The following is a 22,443-nucleotide window of genomic DNA, read 5'->3' as shown; positions in this document are numbered from 1 at the left end:
GACACAAGCAGGTTTAGGTGCCCTGTGTCCACTGAACCTGATGGCTTCAAGTTGTTTTTCTGGGTTGATTTGCTGAAAATGCTTCAATTTAGAGCATGAAATAAGATTTCCCTTTCTCCACAGTATGTTTTAGCTGTTGGGAGCTCTGTGTTCCATGCAATGTTTTACGGAGAACTTGCTGAGGACAAAGATGAAATCCGTATACCAGATGTCGAACCTGCTGCTTTTCTCGCTATGCTGAAGTAAGCATCATTCGTATGTTTGGAGAGAGTTTGTTTATGCTGTGTTTGTACTCTGCTGGTTTCGCAGTTAATTAAAGTTCTGTGTAGCAGAGAAGGGAGACTGGTGAAGAAAGAGGGTGCTGCTTACCTTGTAAATGTTTTTGGAGGAAACTGCGCACCCTTGAGTGGAATGCATGTGGAACGCTGCAGTCATTTCTGATCACACCTTAGCATGGGATTCAGGGACACGGGGCTTGTGGTTTGATTTTTTAACAACTTAGAATTAAAGAAAAATAACTCCCTAGCATGGGCATTATCTAATTGAGGATGTCCTCTGTGAAAGCACTGTGTGTGAGGAACTCTTAAAGACAAAGTATGTTTCTGCTTCACAATTCTGGGAATATATACCTTGTTTAAATACCACCAATTAAGAGATTTCTAAATTTATTTTAGGAGCTGTTTTCTACTAGCACACATAAGCTTCTTTGTTGAAATAATCTCATCTTTGCGCACATGCACGTACTCTTACATAAAATCAGGTACCCTTTCTCAAAGATAAGAAGCGTTTGCGTTTGATAGGAGAGGAGAAATTTGAGTGATATGAATGTTTGGCTGTAGTTTTATATGCATTTATACATAATAATAATTGGTAATATAGCAATATAAAGCTATAAGGTATACATTTATTAAAAAGTAGTTTTATATCTCAGGGTCTTTCAGAATCCGGTACATGTTAATTAGGTAAGTAGAATCTACTGCTTTACATGTTCTGGTGCTGAGCAGTGATAGTCTACCATGTTATTCAAGTCCAGTGATTATTCTAAATCATGTTTATATAATTTGTTGTTAAATACTTACTCTAGCACACTAGGTATAATGGAGTTCAAGGTTATCAGCTGCTGTAGGAATTTCAGTTCACCAGAATAAATGTTTGTTGAGAAAAAATTATTCAGTGGGTCAACAGATTGGACAATTATCTTACAAATGGTTAAAATGTTGCTATATATTGCCTGCTGCCTACTGAAAAATAAATAGTGTAGTTAGTTTTGTAACTAAGTCCAAGCTTCCAGCATGACAGTCAATGAGTGGAGTGTCAAAGAGTTGGGGCAAAGAAAGGGACTTTATTCAGAAAGCCAAGAACATGTCAGACTACTGTCCTAAAGAACTACTTAAGAAAGTACAGAATTCAGGCTTCTTTTAAGGCTAGGGAAGAGGGTAACAGGAGAGGCAAGAGGTGATTGATGACTGTAGACATCTGGGGACCAGCAGGGGTTTGAGAAAGATTGTGAAACTTCATTGTTCTTAGTATGTTGACTCTAGTTGGTGTGAGTCTGGTCATTAGGTTAGGTTCCTACAAGTCTGTAGTAAACATGATTTTTGTACATTCTCCCTTTATCTCCTCAGGTGAGGCAGTTTCTGGTAAGGCTGTTTTTATAAATCTCAAGCCACAAGCAGAATTCCTCTAATGATTGGTAGCGTATATGTATGCAAGATTAAGTAGAAGCTACTAACCTAAAGGCCATGGCAACAAAGCAGGCTGGAACAAGATGAAGTCGGAGAGGCCTAGCATTTCTGATAGAGTTCTAGAGTTCTAGGGTATTTAATTATTTATCTGCATTATAGTTTTGAAATCTAATTGCTGCTAACTTGAACGTTCACAGCAGAACAGAAGGTAGGGAAATTAAAGGCAAGTGAGCATAAAATATAAACTAATCCACCACTTTTTAACTAACCAGTACTTAATGACCTTTGTAGTCTTTTAGAGATAAAAGCAAAGGAACTGATTCTACCTGCAAGACTTTTTTTTTTTCTTCGTCAAGTCGGCTTTGTGTATTTAACATTATCTGTTGCAGAGGGGAATGCTAACATTATTTTAGCATATTTACTCCATTACAGTATGAGCAGTGTTGTGTCATTCCAGGTGTCTACATAATTAGGACCCATGAGTAAGAATTAGACTTATATTTCCACCTAAGTCATTTGATTGGTTATTTAACAAGCATCTTTCTCACAGAGGAAGTATATCTCAATATAACTTATAAAATTAGACGTGCCATCTACATAAAGTGGTAAAAGTCAGAAAAGTAGTGTGGCGCCTGTTGTGCCAGAGTTGACCATTACCACGTTGTCCCAGGAAAGTGGAGGTCAGGTTCTCCTCACACCTGCACGGTGGCTGAGGAGCTAGCAGTCCTGGAAAGGGGCTGTCAAGAAAAAGGGAAGACTGCTCAGTTGACAGTTCCAGGGTAAGAGCCAGGTGCCACTTGTGCTTCAGAATCTTCCCCGAAGTCCTGGTTCTCTGGTTAGAGTGTCTCTAAGCTCTAGCTATTTTGTCAAGAGGTCTTGACAGTGGTAGATGGCTTAGCTGATCAGAGAAGAGAAAACGCTTCCTGAGAGCAGAACTGCTGGTTCCACTTGTGATTGTGGACATTTTTCTTATTGCCGTTACTGTGTGTGACTTTCTTACAGAAGCCACTACTAATTTCTTGTTATGTGTGTTTCACTAAGTTGAAATATAACTGAAGGAAGACGTCACAGCAAGTAGCTAGAAAGGGTAGCTAAGGGTAGCTAGACAGATTTACAAATAAAGTGTTACCAGCATGTATTTTTCACTGTATGTAGCTCTCATGGATTCACTTGGTGAACCACAGCAAGCTAAAAGAAGCCGATGATTTCTGCATCTGCATGCCATTCCGAGAGACGGCACTGCCCCTGACACACCAGGAAGGGTTCTCTCTGCTGACACTGGGGTGCTTCACAGGATCACAGAAATAGTGCAGAGTCAGGCTTTATATTTTAATCAAATATATCTGGAAACAGTATAGTCTTTAATTCTGAAGGTGGGAGGAACGTATTGGGGGGAAGAGAGTTTAAAGTTAAAAAAAAAACAACTACAAAGCCTATATTGGAGTCTATGTAAAGGTAACTGGAAGATAGCGCTGAAGTCCGTATTTTATAATCCATTGAACTTGGAACTATTTGAAAAATATCTTATTTAATCTCAGGTTTTATTTTATGTTTAGGAGAAATTCAAGTCATACTTAGTTAAAAGTATCAAGATACAGTCGTTGCTAACGTAGTATTAAAGGCATTTGTTTTTATTTGAATGTACAGAAAAATTTAAAAGTAAAACATATATATATTGCTTCTGAAACAGGAGGGTTTTTTTTCATTAAATACAAAGTAGTACATGTAATAGAATTTTGCTGGTTTTATAATAATATTAACTATTTCTGATATGCCATTCTAGTGTCTTTTAATTTTTTTTGAAAAGACAGTAAATGCAGTTAATAACATAGAGGCTAGAATGATGACACAAAGTTAATGTCTTTAATTATACAAACTTACCACTGAGTTGAAATATTAATTTATCAACATATTTCAGATGTTTTTAAATCCCTAATCATCTTTGTAATAATTGATACTGAAGATTACTTTTTTGGAACTAGCCCGCAAGTAGTTGCATCTTTCTTGCTGGATGTACCCATTTTGTGAAAATTCCATTTACATGCTCTGCACTTTCTTTCAGATATATCTATTGTGATGAAATTGACTTGGCTGCTGACACAGTGCTGGCTACTCTCTATGCTGCCAAAAAGTACATTGTCCCTCACCTGGCCAGAGCCTGCGTTAATTTCCTGGAGACCAGCCTGAGTGCCAAGAATGCCTGCGTGCTCCTGTCCCAGAGCTGCCTGTTCGAGGAGCCAGACCTGACGCAGCGTTGCTGGGAGGTGATCGACGCTCAGGCTGAGTTAGCGCTCAAGTCCGAGGGATTCTGTGATATCGACTTCCAGACACTAGAAAGTATCCTTCGCAGGGAAACTCTGAATGCCAAAGAAATCGTTGTTTTTGAGGCAGCTCTCAACTGGGCTGAGGTCGAATGCCAGCGGCAGGATCTTGCTCTGAGCATTGAAAATAAACGCAAGGTCCTGGGCAAGGCGCTTTACTTGATCCGCATACCTACGATGGCCCTGGATGATTTTGCAAATGGTGCTGCGCAGTCCGGAGTTCTCACTCTCAATGAGACCAACGACATCTTCCTCTGGTACACTGCGGCCAAAAAGCCCGAGCTGCAGTTTGTGAGCAAAGCCCGCAAGGGCCTCGTCCCCCAGCGCTGCCACCGGTTCCAGTCGTGTGCCTATCGGAGCAATCAGTGGCGCTACCGGGGCCGCTGTGACAGCATCCAGTTTGCGGTGGACAAGCGAGTGTTCATCGCTGGCTTCGGGCTGTATGGCTCCAGCTGCGGCTCCGCGGAGTACAGCGCCAAGATCGAACTCAAGCGGCAGGGCGTGGTCCTGGGGCAGAACTTGAGCAAGTACTTCTCGGACGGCTCCAGCAACACCTTCCCCGTGTGGTTTGAGTACCCGGTGCAGATCGAGCCAGACACCTTCTACACAGCCAGCGTGATACTGGACGGCAATGAACTCAGCTACTTCGGACAGGAAGGCATGACAGAGGTTCAGTGCGGCAAAGTGACCGTCCAGTTTCAGTGCTCCTCGGACAGCACCAATGGCACCGGGGTACAGGGAGGGCAGATCCCTGAACTTATCTTCTATGCTTGACGACACCTCCCCTGCAGTGTGAGCTCAGAGGTGCACATCTGGTTCCTGCTCGCTTGATGCTTAGCTCATCCGCAGATACATGATCAGCGCAGGTAATTTGTAATGAGTGAGCTATAGGCAATTCCTAATTTCTTTCAACTTTTTAATTATGTACAGGTAAAATGCAGCATTCAGCTTATAACTATATGCTTAAAAGAGCCAAGTTCTTGCTAGGGCTTTGTGGGTTGTAGAATCGCGTCGTCTGTACGGCTGGGAGAGCTGTGCATCTTCCCTGCTGCCCCGCCCCCACCTCCCAGTCCTGTCCCGCTGAAGAGAATTTTTGGATCACCTCAAATTTCCTTTCGGGCTTTATTTTGACAGATAGAAATAAATAGTCTAAAATAATATCGACAAGAGTTATTTTTAAACAGAACCCCCTCCCAAAAAAACAGATAAACCTCAGTGTACAATTTTGAAAGAAGTTTTGCTTCATAATAAGTAATAATTTAGAGAGTAAACCGTAGTCATGTTTAGCTCATTATATTTCTTTTAAATATTTTACTTCTGTGCATGGCTTTTTCTTAAATCCTAAATTTGTAACATTGTTAAATGTGAACCACTGCAAAGTGTCTGTGTTAAGAGGGAAAATAAGAAATTGGATGTTTATTTAGGCCATGACTTCTGCTATTAGCAGATTTTACATTCTTTTAGATCAGAAGACAAAATATTGCAATACAGACACTATTTTAACTAAATTATAAAATTTTGTTGTCATTAGAAAAACGTTGCAGGACTATTATTTTAAACTAAAGCAGTTGAAAAAGGAAACATAAAACTGCCCCATCTACAGATGGGTTAATTGGTGGCACAGTAGAATGCACAGTGAAAAGTCAGACTCTTCTCTCCACTGAGCTCCTGACCCACCGTTGGCTTCTTTTCATCAGTTGTACTGTATACAATTCCTATTCCCTTTTGTTTTTTTGTGGGTTTTTTTGTTGTTGTTATGAAAAGAGGACCAAACAATTCTTTAGATGAATGGAAGAACAATTAGTTTTGTAGCACTACATGTTAATAGAATAAAATACCTTTATTCATTGATATTTTTTTTAAAATTTGAAAAATATTTTACCTGTTCTACTTTGATCACACACTATCTTCTTAATTATAATTCTGTTTTGTTTCTGGACTGCTAGAAGCTGGCCTCTGGCCATCTTAAAGTGCCAATATGTGCCTGCAGGGTTTAAAAAAAAATGATCTGCAGCTTCACACCTGATTCTACCTAATATTATCTGCATCAGCATCACATCCAGCTCTCTTACTTGTCCATGAATAATGTAAACAAAGGACGGAAAAGCTCATCAAAAAATTCTCCTTCAACAATGGCTTGTGATGGTTTTTAGTGCCCATGACCATGACCCTGGTAGTGTCCAGCACGTTCACTTCCAGGTCAAGTATCCAAGTGCTTCTGCGCAGCTGTTCTGCTCAGTGTGATCCTGAGATGGCTTCCCTCGCCACCCAGAGTGTGGTCCCTGGCCGCCTCCTTCTCCTGCTCTGCAAGCCTGAGGCCGGCTTGCCTGGAGCCAGGGGTTAGTCCTGGGGTGGCTGTGTGTGCGTGGTGCCCATGTGCATGCAAGTGCGCTTGCCTACTCAGGAGCTGCCTCCTCCCTGCCCGGCCAGCGAGAGGTGGGACAGAAGTGTTCCCCCTGCTGGCCCCAGCAAGGCCCCAGTGAGTGACTGCCCTTATCACATTTACTGCGTTTCTGGGCCACGACTCCCCCTGTAGACAAGGGCTTGTTGCTTTTGGCCGGCTTCCCTGATGGAGGAGAACACTGGATTATGGGAAATGTTTTAATCATCTTTGCCATTACCTATGTCTGTTAGCATAGATGATCAGAAGCTGTTAACTGGTAATTATAAATGAGTGCTCCCAGGACAGCTTTCCAAAATTATCTAACAATTATTTCTTATTAAGGAAATGACAGCAGTTTTGGCAAAGTATCTCTGAAACACAGGTACATTTTCAATTTAAAAATACTCTACAAATGATTTTAGTTTTAAATTATGATTAAACATTTCAGGAATTCATCGCTACCATGCAAATTGGTAGATTCCATACCTGATTAGAAGGCACTCGTTTTTAAGCCAGAGGAGAAGAAACTTTATTTAGCACTAATTTCATCACATTGGATTGTGAGGTGGGCGCGATAACCTCAGAGCAAAGCTGGTTCGCTCAGCAGCACTTCCTGTCAGTGCTCCTGTTCCCTAGCTGCCTCCACATGGCCGAAAGCTACTCGAGAGCCTGAACACTGGGTGTAGAAGAACCTAACTTTCTGTTCATCACTGTTACTTAAAATAAAAGACACATTTACCACCTACCTGATTGGCTAGTGCCGAGAGCTGTGGATTAAATTTGAAAATTGTATTTATAGTAAGAAATGTTCTATTTTAAATCCTAGTCTCCTTTCTGCATTTACAGCAACATGGAATAAAGGCTAATGTGCTTGCTTTATTTTCTTTCGTAATCCTAAATTTTACAGCTTTTAAAACTAGAAACTATTGTTCTGATAAGGCAGGCAACTCTAGCATATAAACACAACTTTATTAACAAAGTACTCTGTAGATGCTTCTCCCAATGTGTCTGGCAGTCTTTGTGGTCATTCATGCTGGGGACGAAGGGGAATTAGGCTAGCAGTTCTAATGTAACATTCTTTAAGTATATCTTAATATAGTATTTAAGTCAGTGGTCTCATTTCTACATCATTATTGCACTGAACTGTCTTTTTTGTTTTTTAAGGTGTTGAAATAAGCTCGGCTAATTCAAGCCACTAGCCACTTACGCATCAGAGTGCTTGAATTTATGTAGCTTACAGCATTATTTATGAAGGAAAATATATAAATATGAAGTACCTCATTTTGAATGTTATTGTACTGTATTTTTAATGTAACAGTGCAGATCTTGTTAGACACATGAATGTGTATAATCATGTTAAATGCAAATAAAATTAAAACTGATTCATAGATTTGTTTTCCTGAGCATTTTTGTAGGTCCCTTGAAATAGTAAAAAAAAAAAATTAATTCTAATACTTTTGGTGCCGATACATTTCCAGAGATGTTTACAGGAGCATTTGCTTGCTGAGTATTCAGATATCTCTGATCCCTGAAGAAGTAAGAATTTGAGGCAATGACTATGTTAATCAATTGCGTGTTCAAAGCCTGACTCTTAAGTTAATGAGAAGGAGTTGATGGATGCATTTATGTTTCCCTTATGGAATTTGTAATTGGCTGGCATTCAGGTGCTGTAGTTGCTCAAATGTCTGTGGCTCTGGTTGTATAAAATACTAAGGGGGTGATACTGAATACATCTAGCTTTAGATGTGACCAGTGCTGCTAGTTCCTGCCCAATTATAGTAGTTGAAGTCTAGGAATTAAAAATGTATATATAGCCTGACCAGGCGGTGGCACAGTGAATAGAGCGTCGGACTGGGATGCAGAGGACTCAGATTCAAGACCCCGAGGTCACCAGCTTAAGCGTGGGCTCATCTGGTTTGAGCAAAGCTCACCAGCTTGGACCCAAGGTTACTGGTTCGAGCAAGGAGTCACTCGGTCTGCTGAAGGCCCACGGTCAAGGCACATATGAGAGAGCAATCAATGAACAACTAAGGTACCACAACAAAAAACTAATAATTGATGCTTCTCATCTCTCTCCCTTCCTGTCTGTCTGTCCCTATTTGTTCCTCTCTCTGTCACCATATATATATATATGTATATATATATATGTATATATATCTCATATAAGAATTTTGAATATAATTTTTGTGTTGAACTAGTTTTTTATTTCCCCATATCAAGTACACTAATACACGCACATTTATAATTATATGCACATGTACATATATTATGTTTCTGTAACTTTCTGTTGCTTTCACAGCAGAGTTGATTGTGAAGCCGTGTGTCTTTGCTTGACCACTTCAGTTTCTCTAGCTTGCCTGCTCAAGGCCTTTCAGAGTTGTTTCAGCGACGAGGAGAACTGGAAGCACACATCCCCATCAGCCTGGTTGCAGAAAGAACCTGGCTTGCAGAGCTCTTTCGTCCAGGAGAGTCTTAGCCATTCTCTCCTCAGTGCTGCTGTCTGAGCTGAAGCCGCAGTATGTTTGTTTTCAAAATCCCAAGACACTTGGCAGTGACCTCCCTCCATTGTCGGCACTCGGGATCAACGTGTCACTGAAATAACACTTTCTTCCCAGTTGACTCTGGGACTCTCTGGCAAGCCTACAAGTCAAAGACTTAAACTTGGGGGAGAAAACAAAGCAGGAAAGCATTCCTGGAGAGCTGGAGAATATGACACTTCAAAGCCAGAGCAGCGGCCCTGGAAACCTGCAGCGTCCTGCGTGGTGAAGGAGGCCTTTGCCTCCCTCGCGGGGCCTCGAGCTGCCTACACTTCTCATTCACACATTTCACCCTTTTCTCTGAGCCGTGTGTGTAGTTGTTGACCAGCTACTGCCTTTGCTGAACACTTGCCATTATCCTCCACTTCTTAGGATATAGCCTCTCCCGAAACTAGAACCGGGGCAAATTTTCAAAAATAGAATTTCTTCGTTAAGTTAACCATAACAAACATAAGCACTAATGGAAAGAGCTTCTCAACCAAGACATTGTCAGGTAAATGGGAGGAAAACCTCTGTGAGGAGAGACGAAGATAATTAATTACACACACACACACACACACACCAGTGGAAGAGGCCAGCAGCTGTAGACCCACCTCAGAAGAAACGGGGCATTTCGCCAGCTTGGGCATCTCACCCCTGTTGCCTCTTCTGAAACTGGTGGTGGGGAGGGTGTGATCCCCATTTCTGCAGACCAGGTGGACTTCATAGCTGTTGTTTCCTGTTTGCCTATTTACCTACATGTCCATTGGACAGCAGTTTCAAGGCAGAATGCCACAATTTCTACCATCAGAAAAATCCCTAACCTCAAGGTACATGGTTAAACAAAACACCCACTCTTTTATTTGTCAAATCTTTACTTTGTAAACAAATCTGTACAGGATATAATTAAAGTACTAGTACTTAAACCTTAGTTTCTTCCTACTGAGTTTTCTTGATGCTGTTCTTGGTAGTGACCAGTCTGAGTGGTACGGAGCGGGGGCTCTGGTGGACTTCAAGGATGATGCCCTTTTTTACGTCATGTAACAACAGTACATAAAATCATTTCAAAATTAAGGCATTCTCTTGTTTTTATGACTTTGGTGAATAGTTTATACTTCATAGACTATCTCTTTTACATCAGTTTGTTTTAGAGGATTGAAATTACAACTGAAATACTTCTAAACTAAGTCACACTAGTGGTCTTGTTCATTCTAACTTGAAGGACAACAAAAAATACTTAGGAGCAGCATATGACATAAAGACTTTTGTGAGAGACCAGAAAAGTCTATGAGATAATACTTTGATATGCAGCAGTCTTTACTGTGGCTGTGCAATTTGCAGTTTCCTCCCTAAATTACTAGATTTAAAATATGGTGGAAAGAAATGACTTTTTAAAGAACTGCAAGGTCCTCAAGGTCCTTGAGAACATTATGCTAAGTGAAATAAGTAAATCCGAAAAAACTAAGAACATCATGATTTCACACACAGGTGGGATATAAAAATGAGACTTGTGGACATAGACAAAATGAAGTAGGTACCAGAGGGAGGGGGTGGGGTAAGGGAAATAAAGAGGGACAAATATATGGTGATGGAAAGTGATTTTGACTTCGGGTGATGGGCATGCAATGTAATCAACAGTTCAAATGCTATAGAGATGTTCACCTGAAACATACGTATTCTTATTGACCAATGTCACTGCATTAAATTTAATTTCTAAATTAAAAAAAGAAGAAAAGATCAGGGTTTGGTGCATCGCTCTATCATCTATCTTACCTACCTACCTATTTATAAAAAAAATAAATAAAAAGCAAAAACTGCAAATAATCTTTCAAAGCCTGAAGCAGAGGACATCACTTCCTGCTACATGGCAAAATACATAAAAATGTACTTTTTTTATGTATAAGATTCTACGCCCTGGTGGGCGTGCCCAGTGGATCCCGGTTGGGCGCATGCGGGAGTCTGTCTGACTGTCTCTTCCCGTTTCTAGCTTCAGAAAAATTCAAAAAAAAAAAAATAATAATTAAAGAAAAATTCTAGTTCGGAGAATATTTGGAGGCATTAATAGAGTAAAGAATATTTAGTGTTTTGTGGCTCCCTGGTATGTTTCCTACCGCCTAATATAAAGCAAAGGATGGGTGGTGAATTACCTTGAGTTAACCCTTGGAATGATTCAGTAGACCACAGGCTACCTGTTATGTTTTCTTTCCTCTCCTGGGGAGCTGAATTATCCAGCTGTGTGTGGGGGAGGAGCCTGTTCAGCAATCCACATTGCTAAGGAGTGGTATAGAAATGCCTTTACAACTACCTGAGCATGGAGAAGGGGCATCTATTTCAGTTTGGGGTGGGATTAAAAAGAATGCCTGGGCTGGGTTTTGAAGGATGCATTAGAATTAACCAGTGAAGACTGATGATGCCAGTGGGAGGGAGGGGTTGGGGATTTAGGGAATTGCAGAAGGAAAACAGCAGGAGAGACAGAGGGCAAAGGGCTCAGTTAAGTTTGGGTCCAAGTGAAGGTACATACACGTATAAGGACAAGGCCGCTGACTGTGCGCCAGGTATGTAGCGTGATAATGAACAGGGCAGGGACGTGAAGTGCTTCATCTGTTAGGCTGAAGTCTCTGGCTTTTATCCACAGAATAAAGCAGTGACGTTGAAGAGATTAGAGGTAGATGAGACCACAGTGGTGTGTTTCAGGAACATCTTTCTTGAACTCTAGGAAGAATTAACTGGATCAGTCTGGAGGCAGGAGGAGAGGTGAGGGCTGGGAGTGGTGCAGAGGAGGACCGAAGGGGCCGAGGACGAGGACGGAGGCAAGGGAGAAGCGTAAGGACTCGAGAGACAAGAAGGGGAAATCCCTCGGGGGCAGTGGCTGTCACATCTTGTTAAAAGGGGTCTTGCCAGGCCCTGGCCAGTTGGCTCAGTGGTAGAGCATCAGCCTGGCGTGCAGGAGTCCCGAGTTTGATTCCTGGCCAGGGCACACAGGAGAGGCACCCATCTGTTTCTCCACCCCTCCCCCTCTCCTTCCTCTCTTTCTCTCTCTTCCCCTCCCGCAGCAGCCAAGGCTCCATTGGAGCAAAGTTGGCCCGGGCGCTGAAGATGGCTCTGTGGCCTCTGCCTCAGGCGCTAGAATGGCTCTGGTCGCAACAGAACGACGCCCCAGATGGGCAGAGCATCGCTCCCTGGTGGGTGTGCCAGGTGGATCCCGGTCGGACGCATGCGGGAGTCTGTCTGACTGCCTACCTGTTTCCAACTTCAGAAAATTACAAAAAAAAAAAAGAGAGAGGTCTTGCCAGAGTTGGAGTAAGACCTCCTGCCTTACCTTTATGAGAAAGAATCATTTTTACTATTGTCAGTAGGTAATGAGTTTATAGGTACCTACCCTTGATCTTAAGATTCTTTGAGGAGGGAGAGAACACAAGAGAGATGACATAGTGTGCTGGTTAATTACAGACTATACCTGCCTGTGATTTAAGGCAAGTTACTTAATCTCTCTGAGCCTCAGTTCTCTCAAGAAAGACAATGGTAACAATAGCACCTTGCTCACAGGGTTATTATGACAGGTACATAAATCAGTATTTCTAAAGCACTTTGTAACTGTACCTGGCAAATAGGAAGTGCCATTTAAGTATTAAGTGGAACAATATAAAAGGCCACAAATTAAACCCATGCATTTGCCTCATATATGCCCTCATGAAAGTCAGTTTACTTTTAGTTTGCACACAGATTTAACAAACTATCAATGCAGACAATGACAAAGAGTCATTTTGTTGCTGTTCCTTTAAATCACTATGGTCAATAGCTAGGGAGTAAGAGCTACAAAGAGCTGTATTATGGAATTCTCGTATTTTAACTGAATTTTTAGGAAGTATTTCAGAGCTGCTTTGTTAATGAGCGACAAATGGTGCAGAAGGGTTCCAGCATGTCAGCTGCCTCCTGTGCTCAGTATCAGCGGGGTTTTCTCAGAAACTTACTCTAAAAGCTGTGCGGCACAGCACACAGGGAGTGTTAGACCTTTTGAAGACATTTTCCAAGAAGCGTTTATTTGCAGGTAAGAGAATATCTCCTTTACTAGTTCTAGTTCTGCTAGAGTCAAAATAGGCTTTTTTTTTTTTTTAAATCTGTAGTCTTAGACAATTTTTTATTTAATCCTTTCTCAGAATATTTTGGGGTTAAAATCAGTTTGGGGATGAAAAGCAGGTTTTTTGAGTGATGTGAATATTAAGTGACTAGTTGTTTTGATTCAGGTAGACACGGGCATGTTGGAGGTGCTGGTGACTGACTCTGTGTGCCCCACTGTTGGTGGCACTTGGCCTCTCTCCCTCTGTCCTCCTCATCAATGTCCTTCATCCGCAGGCTCACCTGGTCCAGAGCCAGCGCTAGGGCCTCCATTTGACAAAGGCCCTGATTTCCTGGAAATGAATTTCTGGTCCCTCATTCTGGATACCCTGTTTTACTAAATAAGCTTTTAGAAACCTCACCCCCCAGAGATTCTCGTTCGGGGCCAGTCACTTGTGTATGAAGTTCATAGTGGGTCCACGGGGATTCTGATGCACATGGAAGGTTGAGAACCGCTGGTGTAGACAAACCTGGAACCTTGACTCACACCCACAGGGACACCTAGCTTCAGTACCTTGTTCCCTGATGGGGACCCGAGTACCACACACAGCCAGACATCAGTGCCCTGAACCCATGAACTCTGGAGTGGACCCCAGACAAAATTACAGTCTACATTAGTGGATGAAATAATCCAAGGTTATCTGAAGACCCGGTTTCTGATTCCCTAAATCTTGACCCTGACCTCTGCGTGTTGATCTCGCTGACATCAGTTTCCCTGTACCCCAGCCCTTCTGTACCTCGAAGGCCCATAGAGCCAGTCCTCAGAGCAGTGTCCTCCTCCCAACTCTAGTCCACTTGACCATGGTTAAGTCTGATCAGTATTAGCTGGTCTCAGTGCCTGCCCACGTTTGGGACTCTGGTTCTGAGCCCCATCCCTATAACCATTCTACTTCCTTCGGATAGGTGCTGACCATGGCCAATAGGCCTTCAGGGTCCCCTCTTTTAGCCTCCAAGCGCCTAGGCTGATATTTCGGCCCACTGGTTTTTGACAGAGCCCTCTCCCAGCCTGTCCTGTAGCCCCCATTTCCCGTTCTTTTCTTCTTACCCCTAGAAGGGCATGTTTAAAATATATTTGTGACAGGTCTCCGATGCCCAAATAACATGTAACACATAAATCCTCAGGAGCACACAGCAGTACATTGAAGCTCCCAAATCGAGAAACAGTTGTAGATTGTGTTGGCAGCCCTGCGGACTTGATGGGGCTCACTTGTGTGGGGCTTGGCTGACTTTGGTTGGGGTGACTTGACCTGATTGTCACCCTAGACTAGGCATGGTCTTATGGGGATGGCTAAGGCATAAGCAGTTCAGCTGCAACGAGAGAAACGTGCAAGGCCTCTCGAGATCTGGGCTCGGATCTTGTATGCCATCACTATGCTCTGTGCTGTTGGCCAAAACAAGCCCTCAGCCACCCAGATGCAGGGAGTGGGAATTAGACGGGGCCTGTTTGCTGAGAAGCATGCCAAGGGCTGCGGATAAAGGGGGGGGTGTGTTGTGTTGGGGCACTTAGAGCGTGATTAGGCCACAGCATTTCATCCGAGTGCTGGAGGCGCCCACATGTAGACCCTGTGCTCTTTCTGAACCTGGACCCCACAGTCAGTGCTACTTAAACCTACCCACAGACAATCTACCTGCCTCCGCAGTATTAGCGTGAAGCTTTTCTAGGGGAGAGGAGGAACAACCTCTCTCTCGTGCAGCGTAAACTGCCCAAATACCCTTTCAGCAGGCCCCCTTCCCACGTGACGACTTTGTTCTGTTAACACAGTGGTCTCCAACCTTTTTTGGGCCACGGACCGGTTTAATGTCAGGAAATATTTTCACAGACCGGCCTTTAGGGTGGGGCGGATAAATGTATCACGTGACCGAGAGAAGCGACAAGAGTGAGTCTTAGACGGATGTAACAGAGGGAATCTGGTCATTTTTTAAAAATAAAAAAATCATTCAGACTTAAATAAATATAAATAAAATGGAAATAATGTAAGTTATTTATTCTTTCTCTACAGACCGGTACTGGTCCGCGGCCTGAGGGTTGGGGACCACTGTGCTAACAAGCGTTTCTTCTTGGCCCCAAAGCCCCAGACACAGCTGTGTCTGCCCATCACACCCCACCTCACCCGGTAGCGCCAGCTCCTCAGACCAGAGCCTTCACCTGCAGGTAGTACACACCTCGGGAGTGGAATGGTTTTGTCACTGACATCAGCCCTCCTATATTCCTGTCTGTCAGCACACTTGTGCAATTACACTCAGGAAAGCGGCCCTCATGGGGCAAAAAAAAAGAAAAGAAAATGGTGGCAGCAGCCAGGAAGGAGCCTCCATTTCCTGTGTTTCTTCACCATTAGAGGCAACCCCTTTGGAAAGCTTAGGTGGTCCACGCGCTTCTCCCAGATACAGGGAAACGGAGAGAGATGATAGAGTTTTGGCTCTCAAGCGCCTGGAAGGGAGGAGGGAGGAGGAGTTTGATACAACAGCTCAGCCAATCCTTGGGGTCTGGAGAAACTGCAGGAGAGAGCATTGGCTGAGTCCGGGGTGGGGTGGGGAATGATGAGGTCTCAGGTAAGCAGCTTCTCTCCCACCCCCTCGTCTCCAGGAACCCCTGACCTGGGACTGACCCGAGCATCTGACCGAGGACATGCAGCAGGTGGAAAAGTTTAGGGCAAGTTCACTCCCTGGTGGCCTGAGCTCATCAGCTGTACTCCTAAGCCCTTTTTCACAAGGACTGCGTTTTGCGACTGGACCACCAAGGCCTCGTCAACAGAATGGGTTTCCTCTATGACGTCTCCAGCACGGCTTTGTTAGGGCACGCATGCCTAGTTGTGTCAGCTCTGCACCCACTGGTCTCCAGGGAAAGAGGACAGTGCCTTTGATCCGGCTTTTCTCTCCCAGGATAGAAAGTCTTAGCTGCCGGAGTGTCCCAGATCCTGTAGCTCTTACTGGAGAATCCACCTTGCTATTAGTGGCCATCAGAATCCCAGCTGCTGGAAAAGATACTTTATCACCCCCCTCCGTCCCCAAATTTCAGGCTTATTTGCCATATAGTTTTTATCAGAAGTCTTGAGAGAAGCAGCTCGAGATGTTTCATTTAATTAGGCTTCCAACACCTATTTTCCTTAAATAAAGAAATGCCAAAAATAGAACAGTTGTGATATGCTGTAAACATTTCCTTGTTCACCAATTGGTGTTGTTATTCCTTAAAACAGTCCATAATTGTAGGTGCAATTTGGATTGGACGGAACATCCAGTGTGAATGGAAGCCATGTGACCTGGTGGTGTCCCAGATATTGGTTATGTCCCCCACCCCAGTCAGAAAACTGGGGCGTGGTGAAAGTGTCTCCCAGGCCAAACCTCTTCCCCGGAAGGAAGGCTAAAGCTTCCCGGTGCCTCTTCTGCCTCCTCCTGCAGCAGGAGGGAGGCCCGCCCTCTGCAGACCACGCCCCAGCGTAGCGGGGTCCGGCAGCCTGACGGCGTCCATTTCTCATAAGAGTCCAATGTACAGATGTCTAAGAAAACTGTATTTGGGCAGGTTTTTTAGATGTTTGTGGTAGGTTTTATTGCCATTCTTTAATAATACATTTATTCAGAGTTCAGAAATCAGGAAGAAAATGACCGGAGGTCTTGCCTGTATTGCAAAGGAGTATAACACCCAAGTTTTCATGTCCAGTTATTACATTGATAAAACCAAATTCCCAAATGTGCAACCTCAGAAATGAGCATGAAGGTGACTAGGAATAGGACAGTGCAGGCAAAATAAATGAGGGAAGGAAAGGAAAGGGGGAGAGAGAGCCTGCCTCACCATTTCCCCAGAGAGGCAAGGTCTTTGGGAGAAGGTTGAAGGGAAGGGGTGACTTCTGGGTGAGGACGTGTTGTTCAGTAGTGACAAGCCACCGACCGGGGTAGGAAGGTGGCTGTTCGACCTCCCTGATCTGCCTCCTGTGTTCTATAAGGAGCCTTCATAGGTTTGCGTAGCCTTTTACTCGAGTCCCGGGCGTGCCGTTCTCAATTCTGTTCCTCAGGGGCTTTACAGCTTCTGGGCCTCCATACAGAGCCCAGGGTGCAGCCCGCAGCCGTTAGCTATTCAGGCTTGAGGAGTGAGGTGGGAAACCAGGCCATCCTAGATTCCTCTTCACGAAGCATTGCCATTAGGCCTTCTAACAGCTGAAAAGATAAATAGGCTTTGCCCTTTTCCAAAAAGAGCCAAGTCTTGCTTGTGGTGGCTTTAAACATACCTGGAGTCCTGAGAATGATAGCAAAGTTTCTTAACTGTTCTGCTCTGCCCACCCTCAGGCTGGTGAAGTCAGCCTCACATGGAGAGCCAGAGGTCCTCCTGGCTTCATGCATCCCTTATTCCTTTTCTACCCTTCTTGCTTAGGGGCCGTCATCCTCCTGCTGCTCAATGGCCTCCAGCTGGAACCTTTGAACTTGGGCAATCCATCCGCTTCCTGCACCAACCCCTCCCCACATTTATCAAGAAAGATGTTAAAAGTAGTAAGCTTGCCTTGGGCAGTTGGCTCAGTGGTAGAGTGTTGTCCAGATGTGTGGATGTCCTTGGTTTTATTCTCAGTCAGGGCCCACATGAGAAGCAACTATCTGCTTTTCTTCACCTCCCTCTCCCCCTTCTCTCACTCTTCCCCTCTTGCAGCCAGTAGCTTGGTTAGTCTGAGCATCAGCCTCAGGTGCTAAAAATAGCTCTGTTGATTTGAGCATTGGCCCCAGACTGGGGTTGCCAGGTAGATCCCTGTCTGGGCGCACACGGGAGTCAGTCTGTCTATCTCCCCTTCTCTCACTTGGAAGAAAGAAGAAGAAGAAGAAGAAAAAAGGAGGCTTTTCTCTTTCAGAACTATGTGCACCTCACATCTGAAAGACCGTTTCACAACAGGTGGGAGAATAGGAGGGGACAAAGCAGGTGAAAGAGCCTGTGGATGCCATGTTGTCATGGTGATGAAGATGGGCGGGAACAAATTGATGAACGTGGGCAGACACCTGATCTGAACTCATTGACAAGAAAAGACAAAGCAAGTGGTTTGTTAAGTAAGCCTAAATAAATAAAATAAGCCAGTTGTCAGGCTTTGCCGTGTGACTGCCATTTACAAAGGGGCCGTGTGATCTTCCCAGAAGCCACTAAGACAACATCCTGGTTAGAAAAACAAACCGCCATGCAGCCAGAACGCAGTCTTTCCCAGGATGTTATCAGAGTAGGTCTCCTGTCAATGCCATGGCTGAAGGGGAGTAGCTCTCAGAACCATTTAGTTTCTCTTGTCGGGGGAAGCTTTGTAACTGCTTTCCGCTCTCCTATCATTTTGTGCTAACCCCAAAAGGCAGTGTTAAGTTGATGTCATTTTTCCAATTTCATCCCAGAAGCAGTTTCCTTTCTAGGTAACAATGGAAACATTTGCACAATCATCGGGGGAGAAGAGTGGCCACATAAATGCTATGAAAACTCCTAGTGGGTGAAGCTATTCATTTCTCAGCAGGTCCCCATCCTTGGGGAGGAAACAAAGAAGAAAAATGAATCTCATGCAGGTAGCAAGATAAATAAAATAGGAATAATAATAAAATAAAAACAAGCCCAAACCAAGAAGATGCCTGTGGCCTTCAGTCAAGAAGTGGTTTTGGTTTGAGGCTATTGTAGAATTACCACCAAACCACACAACTGAAGGGAAGGTTGTTCATTGTGGAATGGGATGAGACGCAGGGGAGTCTCATTCTACAAGCTACCTTTGTGTATGTTTGAAAATCTCCATAATAAAAAATATATATTTTAAATTGTGGTAGGAATTGGATCAGAGAGCTTATACATGTCATGTAGTTCCTAGGAAGAGGCCAGTTTTCCCCTAAATTGAATCTGCAAGGCAAACAGGACTCATTCTGCAAAGTAAAGCCTAAGCATGTTTGAAAGTGAAACTGGCCTGGGTTAGACACATATGTGGACAAAGGGTTCTCTGTCATCAGCCCACCTCTGGCATCATATAACAGAGACTACGACTGCCATAAATGCTAGACTTCTGAGTTTTAAAACCTTAAATGAGGCCTCCTCCTAAATGCTGGCATGGACATTTAGGCTTAGCTGCTTAAAGGAAGACTCCTACTTCATAAAATTCCTAATTAAATGGGAAAGGCATTCGAAATTCTTGATCTTTGTTAATCATATCTGGGAGAAGCCTGGATGTTTAGATCATGATTTCATTACGGCATTCTTACAGTTCCCCTGGTGGCTACATCATCTAATTTTAGCACGTTTTAATTGAGAGTCCAGTGGGGGTTCATGCACACCGGAGCTGAAGCTCAGATATTCTGGCTTCTGGAAGTAGCACCACTTCCCGTCCACTTCAGACCCTCCTCTTAGCCGCGCCAGATCCTAACAATTCCAGGGCCAAAACCATCTTACTGATGGCTACCTACATACTTTATGTGTAAATATTACAAGTATAAATCAAGCTAACAAACTGCTAAATAAAATATGTGCTAGCATTCTACCTCGACACACATGACTTCATAGCAACCTGGAAGGCCTGGTTGAATTTTCAAATTCTCAGCCCCTCCGAGTTCTGCACCAGGGAGGGGAAGTTAAGGAGAGGGTGGTAGTTAAGGAGAGGTCGGACCTAGCTCCTGGACCCGGCCGCGGCTCATACCCTTCCTTTTATAGTCCATGATTTTATGTCTCTGCAGCGCATACCCTGTCCACCCAATGCAACACCAAAGAACTGCCCCGTGGCTTGCCGCCCCTGGGGCCTCAGGGTACACACGGTGGTGGCGTGGCCCATTCTTATGAGGCTTCAGGCCATGAGGACAGAGAATTCCAGGTCCCAGGAACTCCATGATGCAGAGATGGAAGCATGGGTTCTCGGTGGGTGTGTCTTCTTGGCTGATGTGCAAGGGTTTAAGGGGACCCATGAGGAAGAACCTTGTCACTTTCTCTTCTGTTGGGCCCTAAATGTTGGAGTGTCCCCCAGAACTCGGTATTGAGGCTTGTAATCTTTCCTTTAGTACTTTTTTCCTCGGTGGTCTCATCTGGTTCCGTGGTTTTATCTGCCTCGTTCATTAATTCAGCAAATAGACTTCTTGGTACTAGGAATACAGGAATGGACAAAACAGAAGATAAAAATCCCTGCGTCACAGAGCTTATTTACAAGTAGGGGGATGGATGATGAGGAAGATACGGCAGATGAGTAAGATGTGGCAGCTTTAAGCACGATGCTAAATTCTTTGGTACTCCATCCAAACCAAGGTAGGTGCAATGTCTACTGCCTTTAACCTGGGTGGTCCACAGAGCCCAGTGGAAGTGATACTGTGTGACTTCCTAAGGCTAGGTCATCAAAGGCCATGAACCTGGTCACTGGAAATGCTCACTCCTGGAGCCCTACGTGGTCATGTCAGAAACAGATTACCGCTGAGCCCACCACCATGCTGAGGAGTCCACATGTTGGCATTCTGGTTATCGTCCCCTGTTTAGTCAGACCTTTAGCCCAGGTATGAGGCATAGGAGTGGGATGCCATCTTGGAAATGGTTCCTCCAGGCTCAGCTGTTCCAGCCCCAGTAATTCGCATCACTCCAGCCGAAGCCCCAAACGTCAGGGGACAGAGAGGGTTGGTGCTCACTGCGCCTTTTCCAATAGTGAGCTGAAAAATCTGTAAAGACAGAAACAATTAGTGTTCACTATGTTGTGGAAAAGGTGTATCTTGGCTTCTACATTTATGTCCCCAGCCCCGGCCTGAGTTCCAGGTTTGCATTTTCAGCTGACTTTACACAACTCCCTTTGGATCTCTAAGTGGGATCTTAAAATGTGCACTTCCTAAATGAAAGTCTTGATGACCACTGCACCGCCCAACAAAACACAAAATAAACAAACATACCAAGAAACAACTTGCTTGTCTCCCAATCTTAGTAAAAGTCACAACTTCCCATGTAAATGTCTAAGATAGAGTCATCCTGGCTGCATTTCCCACCATTTCCCATAGGTAATCCATGAGCAAATGCTGCTGTTTGGACATGGAAAATATTCTCTAATCCAGGGGTCCCCAAACTTTTTACACAGGGGCCAGTTCACTGTCCTTCAGACCGTTGGAGGGCCGGACTATAAAAAAAAATTATGAACAAATCCCTATGCACACTGTACATATCTTACCTTAAAGTAAAAAAATAAAACAGGAACAAATACAATATTTAAAATAAAGAACAAGTACATTTAAATCAACAAACTGACCAGTATTTCAATGGAAACTATGGGCCTGCTTTTGGCTAATGAGATGGTCAATGTGCTCCTCTCACTGACCACCAATGAAAGAGGTGCCCCTTCCAGAAGTGCGGAGGGGGTGGATAAATGGCCTCAGGGGGCCGCATGCAGCCGGCAAGCTGTAGTTTGGGGATCCCTGCTCTAATCTGTCCATGTTTCTTCACCTTCACTACCCGAATGCTAGTCCTAACCACCATCCTCCCTTATCTGAAACAGCCTCCAGCAAATTTCTTAGCATTCAATCCTAGCTACTATAGGTCTGTATTTTTTTTTTAATTAAGTGAGAGGAACGGAAGCAGAGAGACAGACTGCTGCATGTGCCCAACCCGGGATCCACCCCAAGCTCCCTACTGGGCAATACTCTGCTCAGCTGGGCCCCTGTTCCTTTGCGCAGCAACTGAGATATTTTAGCACCTGAGGCAGAGGCCATGGAGCCCTCCTCAGTGCCTGGGGCCAAGTTGCTTGACCATTCAAGCCATGCTTGGGAAGGGAAGAGAGAGTGAGAGAAGGGGGAGGAGAAGGGGTAGAGAAGCAGACGGTTGCTTCTCCTATGTGCTATGACTGGGAATTGAATTTGGGACTTCCACATGCCAGGCCAACTCTCTACTGCTGGGCCAATCGGCCAGGGCCTCTAGTCTGTTTTTCAAACAGCAGCAGCAGGGAGATATTGCAAAAACATCAATCAGGATTTCAGGTCAGGATAGTGCCGTGAATGAACACTTCGATGCTTCAACCCTTCCCCCAATTCTCATGAAGTTTATATATTGGAATATAAAAATGGAAAATATAAATTTAGGATTAAATGCAGAATAATTATATCCAGGAAAAGAAAATGGAATGAAAGATACTATACCACACAGACGCACACATGGTGAGTGGGACAGCAGTTCCAACATGGCTGTCATTAGGTCCCAAAATCAGCAGCAGTTCTTGGAAGGACAGAAGCGCTCCCTGAGAGAGTTCTCCTGCAGAACCCCCTGACTGAAGTCATAGGCTGGGAGTGGTTTCCCAAACTCATAAAGGAGGAGGAGAAGAACCACCCCACTCTGGCCTCTCACTGTAGCTCTGGAATGTACAGACACGGGGAAGTGCATGGAACAGACACAGCCTGAGACCGAGAGCTAAGCCCAGTCCCACTCAGTCTGCATCAGCATCGGAGATCTATTTCTGGATCGTGGGAGTGGAAGTCCAGGTGAT

The 22,443-nt window shown here is 44.2% G+C and overlaps 1 protein-coding gene across 2 annotated transcripts in view; it reads left to right on the top strand.

Annotated features, from left to right (window-relative positions):
* Window positions 1–7,336, top strand: part of BTBD3 (BTB domain containing 3) — a 38,211-nt gene extending 30,875 nt beyond the window's left edge. For both annotated transcript variants that reach the window (XM_066387138.1, XM_066387137.1), the window contains 2 exons: window positions 124–242; window positions 3,748–7,336. In XM_066387138.1, the coding sequence (XP_066243235.1) occupies window positions 124–242; window positions 3,748–4,780 (1,152 nt within the window). In that variant the 3' untranslated portion in view covers window positions 4,781–7,336. The remainder of the gene's footprint in view (window positions 1–123; window positions 243–3,747) is intronic.
* The last annotated feature ends 15,107 nt before the right edge of the window (window positions 7,337–22,443 follow it).

The sequence above is a fragment of the Saccopteryx leptura genome, chromosome 5, assembly GCF_036850995.1.
Source record: "Saccopteryx leptura isolate mSacLep1 chromosome 5, mSacLep1_pri_phased_curated, whole genome shotgun sequence".
Lineage (NCBI taxonomy): Eukaryota > Metazoa > Chordata > Mammalia > Chiroptera > Emballonuridae > Saccopteryx > Saccopteryx leptura.
The sequence above is the reverse complement of the archived record's forward strand: the minus strand, read 5'-3'. Positions and strand labels throughout refer to the sequence as shown.